A 19662-nucleotide genomic window follows, 5' to 3' on the forward strand; every position below is an offset into this window, starting at 1 on the left:
GTACCTCCCCATGGGTGCTACTCTGTGTTTGGGGTAGCCTGTCCATGGGTGCTGCTGTGTTGTTGGGGTACCCCCCTGTGGGTGCTGTTCCGGAGTTGTGGTAGCTGACTGCATGGATGGGAATAACTCCACTACACTGTCCTGTTGCTGGGCGCTCCTAGCGGCAGCCAGTTGTTGTCCTTTGCATGAAGCATGTGACTCCATCTCCTCCTCTCCCAAATGCCCACAGCCCCGCCCTGTGACCTGTGGCAGAGGGGTGCACCACCAGCACCACGGTTCAGGGTCTATGACCTGGGGACATACCGAAGCAGCTGAACCCCGCTGCAAATTCAGGGAGTGCTGTTTTGAGGCACCCCCCAGGATCGCCAAAACCTTGCTCCACCTCCTTGCTGGGCTGTCGGTCGCCCTTGGCCTCACCTCATGCCTGCACAGTAAGCGAGTGGGCCTGCATGCAGCCCATTGAAGATGAGGAACCTGAGGGATTTCCTGACTGGAACAGTGACAGTGACAGTGTCATAATAGTGTGAGGAGTGAGGGGGAAGTCATCTGAACTGATCCCAGTTTCTGAAATACAGCATCATGCTCCACACAGGTGGGGATGCTGATGCTCTAAACAGATAAATTGCTTAATAATGAGCCATAATGAACAATAAGAGCAGCACTAACCTAAAGTTACACCAACTTATACTGTACCTATGTTTGGGGTATAGAGTTCTGGGGTTGCAGGGGCAGAAGGCACCTGGTTCTGGGAAACAGGCAGGCTTTGATTTGGATGAATGTGTGGGTCTGTGTCTTCAGAGGCAGATCCCTGCTACGTGATCTGTGTGTTTGTGCTGCGCAGACCTGAAGGTCAGTGCCAGTCAGTGACATAACAGAGCCCCAGGCGGCAGCGAGTTTGCTTGGCTGTGGGGGTTACCAGCGTTAGCAGGGTGATCTGATTAGCGCCGATTATTTGATCCCAGTTCAAGCACAGCTAAACAGGAGATTAAGAGGCACAAAGCGTGATGGTGACCTGGCTGCTCTGTCCCAGCTCAGCCTTGAAAGCCAGCAATCTAGGGGATCACAGCCCCGTGGCAGGCGGCCGGAGGGGGGGGGGGATGCTCCTGACCCGGAGGGGGGGGGGGGGGGGGCCCCCCCCAAAACCAGGGGGCTGCGCCCCCCCAGCTCCCCTTCAGCCTAATGAGTAACTGCTATACAATTGGTATTGTTTTGAAAATTTGAAATATGATGTGCAACTTTCCTGTCTCTTGGTACTTTAAGAGACTTTAGATGAATTTGTTTGGTGGAAAATGATTTGAAAGTTTGGAAATTTGATGCAAATCAACATAAAATGTACTATTGTATAGAGAGACTTGGACAGGGAAAGGGCCTCTTCTTAACCATTCCAGTGCATAATTATTGCTGGCAGTCCCTTCAGCTGTGGAGCCATTATTAGACTTTTCATTTCCTACACTTATACAACATTCACATCCAATTAAACGTAAATGTAGGTGTGAAGTTTGGGCATGGTATCAAAGAGCTGTCAGATCTGGTTAGTTTTCAGTAGTTCATTTTGCGTTAGCCATTTGTAAGCCATAATAAGGGGCAATACTTTCATTTTCTATCATTTGTCATTCATGTCCAAAAGGCCGGGGTTGGGGTCAGTGCCATTTCAATGGAGTCAATTCAGGGAATGAACTGAAATTCAGTTAATGAATTTAAATTTGCCCCTCATTTTCTATGAAGATTTTTCAGTTACTTGAATTGAATTTCAGTTAATTTCCCAAACTGACTGAACTGAAATGGAATTGATCTCAGCTCTGATTGTAGGGGTGTTCAGAACTCTACAAGCACTCCCCATATCACAGCTGGAAGTGTGTGAATGTTTACTCTCGTTGTTGCTCCCACTGCCGAAGGGAATGAACGCATGACACACCATTGCCATGTGTCTCTCAGCGAGTCAGTTATTCCAGTATTTACCGTAGGTCTTGCCCTGCTGGTTTTTTTTTGTTTCTGTGTCTGGTGCCGCTGTGTGGATCCATGTTTGGAGGGACAGTGCTCCTTTTGTAGAAGCTGCGCTGTCATGCCCCGCGGTGCTTGTCCCGGTCTGGCCACAGAGGCCCAGTAGAGGGCTGTGGCGAACACGCATTTGTGTGCTAGCAGGTGGAGGGGGGAGGTCCAGGGGCCTGCTCTGTGGAGACGCTGTCACATACAGCCCTGTGTGGCACAGATCAAAAAACCAGCGCCAACACCCACCTCCCTCCACACCCAATCAAAAAAGAGAACCCACATGTCTCACAGAAAGACGAACTGTGACTGCAGCCAGCAGTAGGAAAGGTTTCTTGAGTTCATGCAAAGCATCTGCATAGCAAGCAATCATTGTGAATTGCTGTCTCCTGTGTGATGAGGAGAGTGGATTACACTCCTCACTAACTTTGTAAAGCCCTGGGGAACCTTATGCCTCTGGCAAGCTTGGGGGACCAGTTGGCCAGTTCTACTGTTGAGTGAATAGACTGTTTGGACATATCAGTTGTGAGTGGTGAGGGAGATGGGAGGACTCCTCTGCCTAGGCCGTGAGCTGTGTATTCATTAGTCATTCTCTCGCACTGTCCTGCCAAAAGTCATGGGACGTTGCATCTGATTTCAGGAAAGCGGGTATGTCTTTGAGTGTGACTGTACGTGCTTTTAAGAGATATGGTCAAAACGTTGCAGTGGCCAGCACAGAGTCCTGACCTCAAACTGGCAGATCATCTGTAGAATGGATTGGTAATGCAGAATTAGGGAAAGGCCTAGATGGGTCAATTCAGTAGTGGATCTTACTTCTGCCTTAAAGGAGAAGATGGACACAATAGCACCAGCTTTCTACCAGAAATTAGTGGACAGTCTTCCGCTGAAGCGGTCACTAAGGCTAAAGGTGGGCCAACATGCTAAATTCATGTTAGCATTGTTTCCCATGGCTTTTGGTTGGATAGCATAGCCCTCCCCTGTCCAGCGCTCCGCTCCTCTCCACCCCTTCATCAGCCCGCCCCTAGCATAACTGTGGGAGGGCCACTTTGGTGGGGAGTCAGGCGCTGGAATGGAAGAAACAGCCTGGTATATTTGTGGCCTGGTAATCAGAGGTTTGTTTACGTGCTGGGGTGTGTGTGCCATGTAGGACCAAGAATTGAGGAATTCAGGATTGGGAGGGCATTCACTGCTTTGAGTGGCATTGTAATTTGAAGATATTTTAAAGCTAGTTTCCCGTCATGAGCATAGATGCACTGTGTCAGTGTGTAAAATCTGTGATGAGCCATTCAGGAATAGTAAGAGTGGAGATGGAGTTTTGCATTCTTAAACAACCAAATTATTGACATGGGGATGTACCAGGTCAGTACAGTGATGAGAAAAAAATCCACCTATGAAAGCTGAGTCTCCTGTATGGAGAATGTTAGTGAGTGGGTCCATGAGAATGACCTGTGTTGAAAGGAAGAGCAACTTTATGGGTGCAGTGTAGGGGTTTTTTCAGAGAGAGACAGAATGTTTGAGAGAGAGAGGAGTTGTGTGTGAGAGAGACAGAGGAGGTGTTTTGTGAGAGACAGAGGAGGTGTGTGTGAGAGGGACAGAGAAGGAGGTGCTCAGCTGTTCTTCCACACAGTCCCCTCCCTTTGTGATCAGGGTAAGTCCTCCTGTGGTTCCTTACAAGGTCTGACTCACTTTGGCCTCCTTTTATCTCTGTGCACCTGTTGTGATTTTATTTTGTTTGTCTCATATAATTGCATGCTGGCTTTATTCTCTCTAGTATGTCCTTATTACATTACTGTGATTTAGCAAACGCTCTTATTCAGAGCAACTTACATAGGTTACAATTTTTACATGTCATCCATTTATACAGTTGGATATTTACTGAGGCAATTATGGGTTAAGTACATTGCCCAAGGTTACAGCAGCAGTGCCCCAGCAGGGAATCGAAGCAGCAACCTTTCGGTTACAAATCTTGCTCCGTACCGCTATGCTACACTGCCGCCTTAGCCACACCTGGCTTTCTCTCTCTGTCTGCTTCTCTTCCCTTCATCTTAATGCTCCCATTACTTCTCTCTTCCTTTTCTCATTTGTGCCTCACTCTCTCTGTCTCCTTCCTTTTGGCTCAGTCCCTCCCTTCGTCTCCTGACTTAAGCTCATTCATGAGACAGGAAAGGCTGTTGAAAGCTATGGGAAGTCATAGTGTCTTACCTAACTACCTAGCACTGCAGGAGTCTGATTCATAGATGTGGCATTCCAGAACTGATGCACATAACAAAGCAAGAGGAGTTCCTGGCAGTTCTGTGGTCAGAGTGATCAGTTTGATATTGTGACTAAACTGGAGTCCTGATTTACAACCTGATACAGCCACTGAAACAGTATATAATTATTTCCTGCTTGTCTTTTGCAGACACATATATTACACTTACAGTACTGTGTTTTAACAAGAGTAAGAAAAGGCACTGCTCAATGGCTGTGACTGCTTTGCACTTGTTAGTGCCTCACTGCCATGTAGTAGTACAGCGCAGGTTTTGTTATTAGATCAGGGGAGCTGCATGGTTACAGCCAAAAAGACAGGCTTGATTTTTGAGTCTCGTATTTTACACTTTGTGCTCGGTTTTGGACCAGTGTGCTTTCAGTCCTCGGTTCTTATCCTTGTCGGGGAGCTGGGTGCACTGTCTTTGGCAGTATTTGAGAGTATCGAGAGTATTTGAGAAATGAGTATGTGAGCACAGCTGAAGGCATGGGCCTGCACTCCAGCCAGTAAAAGCGCAGAGCTGCGATAAGTTACTGCCTCAGGATGGACCACCCGTTGTTTGCTGGCTGAGTGGGGCGGCGGGAGGCACTGCCGCGGCCCCCGTTTATGTAGACCACCCCAGCTGGTAACCCCCGAGTGCCGCGTGAAAGCAGCACGCGGGCCGGATGCCAAACGCACCACTCCCCCCTGTCCTCTCCCCTCTCTCGCTCAGCTCTCCTCCCCTCCACAGACGAGACCCCGTACACACACCACCTCCCTTGGCCGGCCTCACCGAGCCCTCGGTGCCAGGAGAACCCTTGTGTCGGCCTGCTGGCACCCTCCTCCCTCCCTGGCGTCAGTGCCAGCGACTCTGGCGAGCACCCTGGCACAGCATCGTGGCTTGGCACAGAGGGGTGTGGCTGGCAGCAGTGCTGGGGTCAGAGGGGAGCACACACCGACACCGAGGGTGCCAGAGAGACCCGCGTGTGGCACGGTTTGTGGAAAATTCACATGGACTCTGAGACGTTAGTCCAATTTAAAGAGGGGAGTCTTTTCCGCTCTGCCTCAGCTGCAGCTCCTCTCCCAGAACGTTAACAGAGAACAGACCCTGTTTCCTCTCTACTTCTGCTGGATCAGAATCTGGCTGAGGAGGATATTCAGGCTGAAAAGAGAAGGCAGGAAATGGAAATGCTTTAGTTTTAAAATGAGAAAATACTGGATTCTCTTTTGCACCCAGCAGTGCACTGTATCAGAGGTAACACAGAACTGCCATTTCAGGTGTATTTCTTAATTTTGGAGTACTCATTAGGATACTGGTAGCACTTAGTAAGTTGACTGCAATGAAGTCATTTTGTGGGTTAAGTTTCCCTGTTTAACTTTTTTATGTATTGTATGTAAGTTTCTGTGGCTTCTCTCTGTTGCTTTGATGATGGTGGAGGTTTTGCAAGTTTTCCTACTTGCTACGTAAGCCAGGAGAGGCCTCAGTCATATATAGGATTGCATTAACCTGTGTGTCTGGACATATTAAGGAAAAAAGTAATAACTCTACTGAGATTGAAATGCATTTCAGATCCCTGGTATGCCTACTGGTTGTCTTATATTACTTTGTCCACCAGGACAAGAGGATTTATTGTTTAGACTTGGGTTATTTATTCTCTTAAGAGGAAATACCCCCCTTAGTAACGTGAGTAGATTTTTCTAGTCATAAACTACATTGTGGCCTGGTGAATGTCATTAGAACCTGTATAACTGGGTTCATATCACTGAACACAATCTGTTTGATCAGCTCTACCAGGATGAAATGTCTGTGACCCTGGCAAGCGTGTTGTGTATGTGTACAATTGCTCCCTCTGCTGGTCGGTATCTGAACTTCTGCGGTTTAGATGAAATGCACATCGACCCTCATTTGGGAAAAGGGCTTGGTGTATCCAGGGTACCGTGTGGTGCATAATTTATTTTTTAATGAAGGAATATGATATAAACAAGATAATAATTAACCCCTGTGTCTGTTTTTGGTGTATTCAGCTCTCATATCTACCAAACCTCATCTGAATAGCCTGCGAACAGCATAATTAATTTGAACCTAAATCAGACGAAGCATTGCTTATGACTTGTTATACAGTTTCCAATGAGGTCGTTGGTGCTCCTCCTCTGTTTCCAGCCAAACTCCCCACATCTCTATTGGGCATTCTGTGTGTGTGTGTGTGTGTGTGTTACTCCACACGCTTCTGTTGGGCAGTCTGTATGTGGAGCAGAGTGAGATAGAGGAGTGCTTTTGTGTGTGAGGAGAGGGCTTTTGTCAGAAGAGAAAGGGAGTTAGATTAGTCTGTATGAAGCCCTGTATGGTGCTGAGAAAGTTAAGATGGAATCAAGGCTAGGTGCCGATGAGTGCTCAGACTGAGAGGTATGAACAATAATGGCAATACTCCTCACTGGTGTGGGGGCGGGTGTGAAAAGGAAATCAAAAGGACGATGTGAATAATTGTACTGAGGACTTCTGTCTTCTTAACTGATCTAAAATAAAAAAACCTTTGAATTGGTGGCTAGCTGGATATGGTTGAACGGTCTGCTGGGCTGATCTGAGGACTCCATCTCCAACCTGACGCTCTGCTGCCAATCAGAAACGCAGTGTACCAGAGTGTAATCTGCCTTCCTGCAGGGCTGCGTGGTGTGGCCACCTCTCCTTGGCGTCGCCCCGGTGTGGAGTGAGTCAGAGCGCTGTTCTACAGGCAGGCTGGGGGAACAGGCCGGAGGGGAGTGAGGTCCAGGGTCACTCTCACTTATTTAGGCTGTTGAAATAGAGCTGTGAAGTCCCAAGCATGTCTGGGTGCAGTGCGCTATTTGGGCCCATAGGCACAACCACTCTGTGATTAATGCCTTTTCATATGCACATACCCCTGCACTGTGTGTGTGTGTGTGTGTGTGTGGGTGTGTGTTTGTTTGTTTGTGTGAAACAGATTTGATCTCTTTCCTGATCTCTCAACTATCTGTCAAGCATTACTGGCCTTGATCACACCGTGTCCTGTATCAGTGAATCTGCAGTCCTCTTGCGTCAACTGAAATATTTGATCTCAGAAGCAGTTGGTGTGTGTGTTTTGCGAAGTTTTTAGGTGATTTTCCCTGTCCCACACTAAGGTTGCCAAAAATACAGATACTTTGATACCACAGACACACTAGATTTCAAGTGTGTTTCCAGACTTCATGAATTATGTATTTGGTAGTATTGTGGTTTTGTAATAGTGTAGTGGTGCACCTTTGAGTTTATGTGTTACTCCAACAAAAACAAGGTTCCCCTTATGTCTGCTCAAGGACACCATACACAGAACTCACTTTTTAATGCTGATCTAGGATCATATTTACCAACCCTAATCCTAACATTTATTAACGCAAAGTTCTTTTATTTGGGTTGTTCAGATGTTGCTTTTTTTGCTGTGGCATTGCAAAGGTATTGAATGTGAAATTGAACTGATAGTTTAAAATTCTGGAGTCGTGACAGTGTGGTTCCTCATGTGACTGTGTCCCCAGAACACAGTCCTGTGGTATTGTCCTGCCTGTACAGCCTGACATCGGTGACTTGTTCTGATGTTTACTGTAATGCCCGGTCATGCAGTGGCGGATGTGTTCTCGGTTGGCAGATGCCCTTGAGTGCCAGCTGAGATTGGCATTATCTGATGTGCGATGAGGGTCAGCTGGGAGGGCAGAGGCGAACCAGCAGGGGATGGGAACACGCTGTGGACATGTGATGCAGAGGCCTGAGCCACTGCCCCCAGATGAGCCCAGGGGGCGCTCACGCTCCGCTCACTCTCTCCGCTCTCCGCTCTGCCTCTCCCCCCCAGGACAGCGACATCCAGAAGAAGATCGACCATGAGATCCGCATGCGGGAGGGCACCTGCAAGCTGCTGGCCGCCTGCTCCCAGAGGGACCAGGCGCTGGAGGCCGCCAAGGGGCTGCTGACCTGCAACGCCCGCATCCTGGCCTACATGTCCGAGCTGCAGCGCATGAAGGAGGCGCAGGTCATGCAGAGAGTGGCACGCAGGTCAGGCTTGGGGGACGGGCTGAGAGAGTGTTCAGGGTGGGGGATGGGGAGGACAGGTTCACAGAGTGTTCAGGGTGGGGGATGGGGAGGACGGGTTCACAGAGTGTTCAGGGTGGGGGATGGGGAGGACGGGCTCACAGAGTGTTCAGGGTGGGGGATGGGGAGGATGGGCTCACAGAGTGTTCAGGGTGGGGAATGGGGGCATGGGGAGGTTGTGAAGGTGGTCTGTGGATGGCGAGCCAGGGCCTGAAAAGGACAAGTGTGAGTGGAGAAACAGAGTGATTCCCTTTCTGTAACAGGTCCTCTGCAGATGCTGGGCCCATGGACGAAAGACTTCCCTGTAAGGGCAAAGTGGCCATATCAGGTAAGTGCTAACTTGGGACTGCATCACCCAGACAGTGAATCACCCGGTTACTGCATCACCCAGTCACTGTTCACCCAGTCACCGCATCACCAAGTCACCGCATCACACAGTCACCGCATCACCCAGTCAGTGTATCACCCAGTCAGTGTATCACCCAGTCACTGTTCACCCAGTCACTGCATCACCCAGTCACCGCATCACACAGTCACTGTTCACCCAGTCATTGCATCATCCGATCACTGTATCACCCAGTCCCTGTATCACCCAGTCACTGCATCACCCAGTTACTGTTCACCCAGTCACTGCATCACTCAGTCACTGCATCACCCAGTCACTGCATCACCCAGTCACTGCATCACTCAGTCACTGCATCACCCAGTCACTGCATCACCCAGTCACCGCATCACCCAGTCACTGTTCACCCAGTCACCGCATCACCCAGTCACCGCATCACACAGTCACCGCATCACCCAGTCAGTGCATCACCGAGTCACCGCATCACACAGTCACCGCATCACACAGTCACTGTTCACCCAGTCATTGCATCATCCGATCACTGTATCACCCAGTCACTGCAACACTCAGTCACTGCATCACTCAGTCACTGCATCACACAGTCACCGCATCACCCAGTCACTGCATCACCCAGTTACTGTATCACCCAGTCACTACATCACTCAGTCACTGCAAAACCCAGTCATTGTATCACCCAGTCGCTGTTCACCCAATCACTGCATCACTCAGTCACTGCATCACCCAGTCCCTGCATCACCCAGTCACTGTTCACCCAGTCATTGCATCATCTGATCAATGCATCACCCAGTCACTGCAAAACCCAGTCACTGTATCACCCAGTCACTGTTCACCCAGTCACTGCAACACCCAGTCACTGCATCACCCAGTCACTGCATCACCCAGTCACTGCATCACCCAGTCACCGCATCACCCAGTCACTGCATCACCCAGTCACCGCATCACCCAGTCACTGCATCACCCAGTCACTGCATCACCCAGTCACTGCTCAACTAATCAGTGCATCACTCAGTCACTGCAACAAGTGTATCAGTAACCCCCAGGCATGTCCTTCAGTCCTTCATCTTCCTCCTCCCTCATGGTGCATTGGATTTACCTGTGGGACACATTAACAAATTGGAGACTGCTGCAGTCATATGTTCAAACTGTTCTTGTGTTTGATATTTTAAATGAGTTTACTCTGCAACCCCTGATTATTGGTCAGCCAAAGCTTTGTTCAGCTCAGTCTTAGATCTATAAAGGCCGTGTGTTATCTCTGTTTCTCTGGTCCGGTATGGTCAGTAGGTGGTCTCAGAGCCCCTGCTGGCATCACACTCACCTAGACTCCTCTTTGACGTGACTGCAGAGCTACCGAATTTTCGGCCCTCTCCCCAGCTCTCTCTCCCTCTGGTGGTAATTGGCTCATTATTGACTTTGCCCACCACGACCTGCAGTGGATGTGGATGCTCATGAAATGTGTTAGGAGAGCAGGAGGGAGAGACAGAGGTAGGGCTGGGCTCGGTGGGGCCCCCTGCAGAGGAACAGCCCCAGGGTGTTGGTGTGTGGAGGTCATTGTGGGATAATTATGGCAATGTAGACATGGGCACAGCTTGATAGATAAGGGAAGAGGGGTATTGTGAGACCTCTATCTTCTTACAGTGACACACACACACACACACACACACACACAAACATACATATATACATGCACGCACATACACACATGCGCACACACATGCACAAACATGTACACATGCAGACAGATACACACATGCATATAAGCACTTGCATACATTCTTGCATATATTTTTGCTGATGTTTGATTGATTCCCCCTTCTTTGCACACAGAACCACTGTTGTGTGGATAGACTGGTATCCACTGACTGCAGTAGCATCTGCAGGTTAAGGGACAGCCATCTGGTTGTGCTGTGTGTGTGTGTATGTGTGTCTGTGTCTGTGTGTGTGTGGGCATGAGGGCCCTCTGACAGCCTGTCCTTCTCTCTGCAGATCTCCGAATCCCGCTCATGTGGAAAGACACAGAGTACTTCAAAAATAAAGGAGGTGAGTCTTGGTAGCCAGCATTGCACTGAGAGCCAGAGAGACCATCCTCCCAATGCAATACTCCTGGCTCTGTCATGGGGAAGGCATTAGAGGATTAAGACTGGCCACATGATTTTGATAATGTAACATGATAAATTATGCTGAATCAAAACTAAGATTTTTGGATTAAATCATGTTCAGTCATTCCAAGTTTATGCAGGGGCACAAAAAAGGCACAAAACAGGGGATTGCTTGGTGCATACGAAGTATCCATGGTGGTGTAGTGGTAAGCAGCAGGGCTCATAACTGAAAGGTTGCTGGTTTGATTCCTTACTGAGGCCCTGCTGCTGTACCCATGGGGAAGGTAATTCACCCAGAACTATATAAAGGGGTAACATGTAAAATAGTAACCTATGTAAGTTATTCTGGATAAGAGCATCTGCTAAATGAAGATAATGTAAATGAGTTATGTGATGTAAGTGTGATACACCATGTAAATGTGAGAGAGTAGGGTAACTAGCCAGTGGGTAAACAACCAACTCTCTCTCCTGTTCTTTACTGCAAATGAAATATAATCTGCACATCATGCATCCTATCTATAACATGTCTAACATGCACACACACACACACACACACACACTCACGCCTTCTTTCTCTTCTCTCTCTCTCCTCTGTATGCTGTCCCCTGAGCGGTGCATGTGTGATGTTTTCTGCAGCTGTGTAACGTTGGTGCCGTCTCTCTCCCTCTGCGTGTGTCAGAACTGCATCGCTGCGCTGTGTTCTGCGTGCTGCAGCTGGGAGGTGAGATCTACGACACAGACATGGTGATGGTGGACCGCACGCTGACGGACATCTGCTTCGAAAACACCATCGTCTTGTGAGTGTGCCCTCCCGCTCTCCTGGGGCATGACCAGGACTTTGCTGCTGCCTTCCCATTGGTCCTTCCCTCATTCTGGAGCTCACTGTATCGTCTCCTCTGCCTTTGTCTCATCCCATCCCCGTTACTATAGTCATCTTTTCCAAAGCCTTTACGTTTTGCAAGTGTTGGCCTTCTGCCGTCAGTACCAGAGATCGTGACCGGGACTGTGTCTGTGCGGCTCTGTGTCTATAGCAGTGAGGCTGGGCCTGGGTTTGAGCTGCGTGTGGAGCTGTACAGCTGCTGTACAGAGGAAGAGTTTTCATCGGGGGCGGCACCCAGGAAACTAGCCAGCAAGCTGAGCAGCTCCCTGGGACGGTCCTCAGGAAAGAAGATCCGGGTGGGACTCGAACCCGGGGCCTGCAGCCCAGTCAGTAATGGAGGGGGAGCTCCCCTGCTGCTGCCCTCTCCCTCTGTCCCGTAAGCTACCCCTATGAGCACACACACGTACAGACTCACTGACACACTCACACACACACACACACACACACACACGCACACACACACACACACACACATTAGGAAAATCTTACCTGCATGCATATACCAACAAACAGGCTACCATTCTGATATACACACACTGCAACCCCATGTGGTACTTTCCACAGGGGACCCAAGTACCACCTCCTGGCCCACGCCACCCTGAAGCTGACACATGTCCGGGACAGCTTCCGAACACATGACCTGTCCATCTCTGGCAACGGTGAGCACCCTCACTTTGCTGTCCCCCTCTCTCTGCCCTGGCCTCTTGCTCTCTCTCTCTCTCTCTGTCTGCTGTCACCTTTCTCTCTCTCTCTCTCTCTCTCTGCCTCTCTCTATCTCTCTCATTTTGCTGTCTTCCCTTACTTTTCTCTCTCTCTCTCTCTATCTCTCTCTCTGTTCTTTTCGGGTGGGTTAATGGTGAATTTCCTTTGGTCTGGGGATTTGGTGTGGTTGATGTTTTGGTCTATGTGTGTGTTGTTTTCCTAACCATGTATATATGTAAACAGATAAGTATGTAGATGTGTAAATAGTATTTTGGTCCAGTCTCGTGAAACAAATTGGTGAATAAAGGGACTTTAAAGTCTGTCTCTGCCTCTTTCTCTCGCTCTCTCTCTGTCTGTATCTTTGTCTGTCTCTCCTTCTCCCACTCTCTCTCTAACTTTTGCATATGTCCCTCATCTCCATGTCGGTTCATCCTTCTCTTGGTAGGCCAGAGCCTGACACTGTCTCAGGGTTAAAACTGTAGAATATTTATGAGCAACTGTGAACTTCCTTATTACTGGTAAAGTACATCTCTATAAATCTTTAATACAGCGCTAATAAAGCTTAACAGGTTGTTGTAAAGCAGGCACACACTGTTGTAATTTTATGAGTCTCAGGGACAGTGATACTGTAAGTTAAGTGAGTGAGTGAGTGAGAGTGAGATGGGTGACTGTTTTTGGGCCCCTTACCTTACTTGTGACAGTTTCTGGACTGTATGGTTTTGTGTGTTTCTATCTTTGTAGAGGCTAGGGGCTAGCCTGGGTACCAGTCTGCCTACTACCTAGCATTAGTCTTTCCAGCAAAATACAGAGCATTGTTTTAATGTCTGTGCTAAAAGGTGCTGAAAACACATCCCAGGGTTAGGAGAGTAACCTGTGGCGCAGAAGTGCTCGCAGCAGTCTGGCCAGCCAATGACAATAAATGCTCATTCAGCCTGAAAAGCTACTTTCAGCTGGCTGGCTGACAGCCGGGCTGGCCAAATGCAACAGATTAATTCAAAGGAAACTACGCCAGGTTCCTTGTGACATGAACAAAGAGGTGTGCTTGCCAGGGCAGTTCTCCAGAGCAGTTGCAAACTCAGGAGAGATGCAGGTACGGCCACAGCATACGCAAAGCCATTCTGCATGTGCCACTCTCTCTTTCTCCAGTACCTGAGCACATCCTTTATATCCCATTACTGACAAAAGATGCCCCCTCTGCAGGATGGAGGAAATGTGTTTTTGTTTGTTTTCAGAGTGCTTCAGATCAAAAATTTGGTGGAGTGTTATTATAAACATGTTTCAAATTCAAAGTGAGGTACAGAAAAGAAAAGAAAACTTGATGCACACTTTTAGGTTTCATTGGGACTGTGACACTGGCGATTCATAAGACTAGAAAAGCAGACAAAGAGCAGCAGGGGACAGCTGACTGTACTGCTGGTGTGAAATCTACAAGCATGTCCCAGGTTTGGAGTTTGCATCTATAAGACAAATGATAATTTCTTAGTTCTGCACCAGCTGGGCGCTAAAATAAGTAAAATTTTAGACGGTAAAATTTCACTTATTTTACCATGTAAAATAAGTGAAATGAGTGGAATGGAATTGACATGATTGTTAAATGGGGTTGTTCTTTTTTGTTTTTTTTTTCTTTCCTTCTGGGGGGTTCATGGTGGTTCTGCTTTTTGCTGGGAGTTGGTTGGGTTCTTACTGTGTTGTTTTTTTGGTGCTGTTTTGGCTTTACTTGTAAATATCTAAATATGTGAAACTCTTCCTCTTCTCTCTTGCTCTTTCTTCCCCCCTCGCTTGCTCTCTCTCTGTCTCTGCTCCAGAGGAGTGCTCCTATTGGCTGCCGCTGTACGGCAGCGTGTGCTGTCGCCTGGTTGCGCAGCCTGACTGTATGACCCAGCAGATGATGAGTGGCACTCTGCAGGTCAAGGTGAGTGATGGCTGGGGAGGGCTTCTCTGGAAGCAGGCGCGTTCCTGAGATCCACCCTGCTTCCTGTCTCCTGCTCGCCATCTCTGCCCGTTTCATCTGTGTCTCTCTCAGCAGCTTGGGGAGGACTCGCAGAGCTGGACCAAGGTCTACGGCGTCCTCAGTGGGACAAACCTCATCTGCTACCACCAGCAAGAGGACGTGGAAGCGAAAGTGGAGCCAGCCTTTACCATTGCCATCAACAAGGTGAGCCATTGGAGAGGACAGCGTTCACACACTCAGGCAGACACACACACGTTCTCCCACAGAGCAGTGACCCGTAAAGGGCATCCTGAAAGCTTATGTGGGAAACACTTTAAAATGTTCCTGTAATACACAGAGGAAATGCTCAAACCTTAATGTTAAACTGACAAAGTTCAAACTTTTCTTTGTGTGCAAAATGTGATTTAATGCAAGTATTTGAAAGTAATGAAACCTATTTGGGCATTTAGTCACACAGCTTAAATTAAATTATATCAAGCATTTCACTTCAAGTGCTATGCTTTCTGTTGAAAAGCTGTGCCCATTATATATATGTATATATATATATGTATCGGTGGCGGCTGGTGAGCTGGAAACAGGAGAGGCTGAAACATTACCTTTAAATCTATCATTACTTTCAACCTGTTCCCCTTTATCCTCCTTCATTAACAGCAAAACAATTAATTCACAGAATTAATTGTTTTATTTGTAGTTTGTGAGCTATTGCGAAAGCGACAGCATGATTGAGGTTGTTTATTTAACAAGGATGGCAATTTGAACAATTAAGTGGCAAGAAATCCCAAAGCTTTCTCTTAAATGTTTCACATTATAGTTTTTTTGTGTTACAAAATTCAAATTACAAAACGGAGCTAAATTTAGTTAGATCGATTTAAATTACTGAGAATAAACTTTTAGGTTAGGTTGAGTGCAATGAACAATAACGTTTAGAACACAGACCTCACAAAAGCTGTGATGTGTCATGAGCATCTAATGTAATTTAAATCGATGCCATCCTTGTTAATTAAACAATCTCACATAGTAGCTTTCGCAAGCACACAAACCACAGTTTCGCGAGCATAATCATGTACTCCATTTACGCGATTATTTAATTATAGATTTAAAGGTAATGTTTCAGCCTCTCCTGTTTCCAGCTCACCAGCCGCCACCGATACATATATATAATATAATTATGGAAATATATATATATATATATATATATATATATATATATATATATATATATATATATATATAAGGGGCACAGCTTTTCAACAGAAGCAGAAAGCCATGGGCATACACATGCAGGAGGACCAGGGCTAATGTGTGAAAAAGATATTTCATTGTGGATATGCCGTGTACCTTCCTCTGGTTTGGGGAGGGCCTTGTCAGCAGTTGCCCTCTTAGTCTGATGGGAGTGGGAAAAGGGTCCGGCTTGCTGGTGGGTACCTCAGCTCGAGCAGGAGAGGGCATAGCAGTGACCCTGGAAGCCCTGCCCATGGGTTTACAGGTCAGCCCAGATGTCACAGGAAGTCTGCACTCACTCACTGTACAGGAGGTGGAACCTCGAGGTTGGCCAATGGATGTGCTGTCTGGAATATGACTGTCATAGATTCTTAAGGGGTATCTTCAGATCAGTGTGAAGTCTCTCTCTTATGGTCTTCATTTCCAAGTACATCTTTTCAGGTTCAGGAGGAGAGGGAAAACTCAAAACGATTATAGTGCTTGTGAATGTGGCTTCATTGTGGCAATCTTTTACATGTGGACTTTACTCTCACTCTACAAGGGAAGGGTGACAATTTCCAATGTCCCTCTGCTGGTGACAGTATGTATTGCAATATTGTCACTGTTTATGTAGAGCAGGGGTGGATAACTCCAGTCAACAGTGACCACAGTCTCACTTGCTTTTGGTAATTTTTCGATCAACAAGAAGTTTGTGAAATACTGGCTTAATCCCGTTGACTTAAGATAAACAATCAAGATTCAAACCAGCTGTTCCACCACCCACAGAGGAAGAACAAGACTTAAATGTAATTTTTACTTTAAATGTAAATTTACTATGCATGTCAAAGTGGCTCATTGTTCTTTAATTAATGACTCTTTCACTTTCTGAACTTTCAGTTTGAAACAACCCCTCTCTACTTTCTTTTTACACTTCATTCCTTCCCTCAGGGCCTACAGTAGAATATGAACACTTACAGCAGTGCATTTTGCTGTGGTACCTACAGCCGGCCTCAGCACTGATGCTGTGGTACCTTGAATATCAGTACTGGAACCTAGTCTACATTCTGTATGTTACCGATAAATTTGTCTTTTTTAGTCTATGACATTAATGTACATGTTGCACACCTTCGCCGTAAAATATGGCTGCTTCACATTAAAACATAATATATCCAAGCATCTGGCAGGTGGAGAGGGAAAGTATGACGTTGGTGAGGACAGACACCATGTGACTGACTGCTCTCCCCCCACCCTTTCTACGCATGCATCAGGAGACGAGGATCCGCGCCACAGAGAAGGACCCCCACAGCAAAGCGCAGAGCATCTCCGTTAGCAACCAGTACGGGGGGGAGGATGTGACGCACACGCTGGCCACCGACAGCCGCGAGGAAATGCAGCGCTGGATGGAGGCCTTCTGGCAGCACTTCTACGACATGAGTGAGTCCCAGGAGCGCCGGAGGCGCTGCTTTACACGGGAAAGAGCGCTGCGGTCAGTGAGTGCTGTTTCACCCGCGAGAAATATCACGCAGCGGAAGCTGCCAGCTGAGTGTAGCGTACACTGGTAGAATCATCCCGTGTTGAGTGAGTAAAGCTCAACGTGGGTAAAGTTCATGCTGTGGTCAGTGCAATTAGTACTGCTTTATTATGGTAGAAATCACACTGTTGAATCAGTACTGGCTTATTAGGGTAAAAATCACAGTGTATTGAATCAGTATTGCTTTACTAAGTTAAAACTCACACCGTGTTGAATGAGTCCAGCTTTACTAAGTTAAAACTCACACCGTGTTGAATGGGTACAGCTTTACTAAGTTAAAACTCACACCGTGTTGAATGGGTACAGCTTTACTAAGGTAAAATTTGCACTATATTGAATGAGCATTCCTTTTGCTAATTTGCTAAGGTAAAAAATATGTTGGCATGGGTACTGTTTTGAGTGAGGACTTCTTTACTAGTGTAAAAATCACCCCATAATGAAGAGGTGTTAGAGGCAGAGGGTAAGGCATGAGATGAGAGGTAACTGCTGTGTGTTTATAGTGTTTTAGAAAGATCATATCTGATATAATGTCTTATATCAATGGCTTTGTGGTGACCCAGGGGATGGGACAGGTCCCGTGTGCCACACAAGGGATGGGTTGAGCTTGGGCATGGGGATCCTCCAGCTCAGTGTCATCACCATGTGGAGCAGTCAGATGATCTAAATGGTTGTGGGGGGTGGATATAGGAGGAGCCATGTGCTTTACCCGACTCACGGTGTGCTGTTTCCTTATGGTGTGTGGCCTAGTGGAGAGAGTAACGCTGGGACGGCCTATGTTCCAATTAGTCACGCCTCTCACATTTAGATGACAGTCTTACCTCTCCCCCAGCACAAGCTCTCGGCATCAAACGAGATGCTGTGACCGTCTGTGCAAACCCTTGCATAACTTTGAACTTAAAAGCACTAAATGCCAATGTGTAACACACATTTTATTTTGTCCTGCTAGTTTTCAGAATGGACTGAATATAAAAACTACAGCAGTCGAAAATATTATGTGAATAACAGTTGTTTTATGGTTTAATGGTGTTGAAATAAGTACCTTGTTGGTTAAGTAGACCCTGGTCTCAAGGTTTTAGGGGATTCAGAACCCAGCCCCCGAGGTGAATAGAGATCAGCTGAGGTGACAGTTGGTCTCACGGGCAGGCAATGTTATTGGCTGTCTCTGGTCCTGTTGAAAGACATGCCCAATGGCAGGTGACATTGCTGCCACGTTCCAGTGACAGCGCTGTCACAAGTAGAATTGTGCAAATTCAACCTGTTCTGGCCACATCCTTTGTCTTCTCTGAGATGGGCTTTGATTGCGCTTGTCTGGGAGAATCTAGGGAGGTGTCGATGGCTGATTTAACTTTGTACACACAGCATAAACTGCTCCTTTGCAGAACTGCATCTGCTGAATGAGCTGCCTGTCAGTAGATGTGCTCACGTACTTTTTGCATCACGGTAGTGTAGTATAGGGGTAAGGAGCAGGGCTCGTAACTGAAAGGTTGCTGGTTTGATACCCTGCTGGACCACTGGTGTTGCACCCTTGGGCAAGGTACTTAACCTATAATTGCCTCAGTAAATATCCAGACGTGTAAATGGGTAACATATAAAAACTGTAACCTGTGTAAGTGGCTCTGGATAAGAGCATCTGCTAACATGACATGGCATGCGGTGGCACAAGTCACATGACCTTCTTTCAGACTTTGGTCCTGCAACATGTTTGCAATGCTGTTATTGAACAGGACATACCCTAAATTTCACTGTGAGGTGTGTTACTTCTGCAGTGGTAAAGCCATATTGCAAACTAAGAGGACCTGAGCATTATTAAGAATGGGCCCACTTCTTACTCAGTTTCAATCTGAGTGTACTGCCCAATTCAAGGAAGCAGCAGGCTCTGTCTGTTGACAGGAGAACTCGATGGTATCCTCTACCCTATAAATATGGGTTGCTGAGCGACACGTCAACAGAGAGGAATTCTGTCCAGCTTGTTTCTCTGACATGGCGCGCAGAGCAGAACACTCTTAGACTATCTGATATCTGTTTATTTCACTCTGACACGGGACAGGCTTTCAGAGTATTTTTACCTGTGTGCCTGGAATTCCAATGCAATGGCAGGAGCTCATCTTGGCGCTAATCTGCGCTAATCTGAAGCGCATCAAATGCAGGAACCTGCCGTGCTCGCTCACAGGTATCAGCTAACAGGGGGCGATGTGCCGTCTGCGTGTTACCTGGCCGCGTTAGCCTAACTGTGTCCAGCATCAGTAGACAGAAAGATTAGCGTGCTGCTGTGGGATCAGGTCACTGCATTCTCGAGAGAACTGCAGCACATGTTGCATGTTGCACTTGTTCCAATCAAATAGTCTTGTGTATTTTTTTTTTTTTCTAACTCGTGAACCGTATGAGGTGAGGAGACACTCCTTCACCTTATGTTCAGAATCTGGAGGCTACAGACTTTCAGGTGATCACTGTACAAAAATCTATCCTCAGAGATCCACCACACATGGTAACGCTGCATCTGGGGGACAAAAAAGCAGGTGGAGCCAATGGCAGCATCTGTTAAAGCAGAACAGGTGCTAAACAGGCATAGGTCCCTTTAAGAGTGCCTGTCCTCATTTCAGTGAACATTGCCATAGCACATCTCCAGGTGCTGCATCTCTGTGGCTTTCTGAGC

At 47.3% G+C, this 19662-nt stretch overlaps 1 protein-coding gene across 5 annotated transcripts in view; it reads left to right on the plus strand.

The window, feature by feature from the left end:
* LOC118778501 (rhotekin-like) overlaps positions 1 to 19662 on the plus strand; it is a 69640-nt gene that overhangs the window by 37426 nt on the left and 12552 nt on the right. For 4 of the 5 annotated variants that reach the window (XM_036530043.1, XM_036530047.1, XM_036530045.1 and 1 more), the window contains exons 2-10: positions 8050 to 8249; positions 8549 to 8613; positions 10633 to 10686; positions 11425 to 11542; positions 11777 to 12001; positions 12190 to 12284; positions 14133 to 14239; positions 14351 to 14482; positions 16747 to 16912. In XM_036530043.1, the coding sequence (XP_036385936.1) occupies positions 8050 to 8249; positions 8549 to 8613; positions 10633 to 10686; positions 11425 to 11542; positions 11777 to 12001; positions 12190 to 12284; positions 14133 to 14239; positions 14351 to 14482; positions 16747 to 16912 (1162 nt within the window). The remainder of the gene's footprint in view (positions 1 to 8049; positions 8250 to 8548; positions 8614 to 10632; positions 10687 to 11424; positions 11543 to 11776; positions 12002 to 12189; positions 12285 to 14132; positions 14240 to 14350; positions 14483 to 16746; positions 16913 to 19662) is intronic. The other variant, XM_036530044.1, reaches the window with a different exon arrangement.

This window comes from Megalops cyprinoides, chromosome 5 (genome assembly GCF_013368585.1).
Source record: "Megalops cyprinoides isolate fMegCyp1 chromosome 5, fMegCyp1.pri, whole genome shotgun sequence".
NCBI lineage: Eukaryota > Metazoa > Chordata > Actinopteri > Elopiformes > Megalopidae > Megalops > Megalops cyprinoides.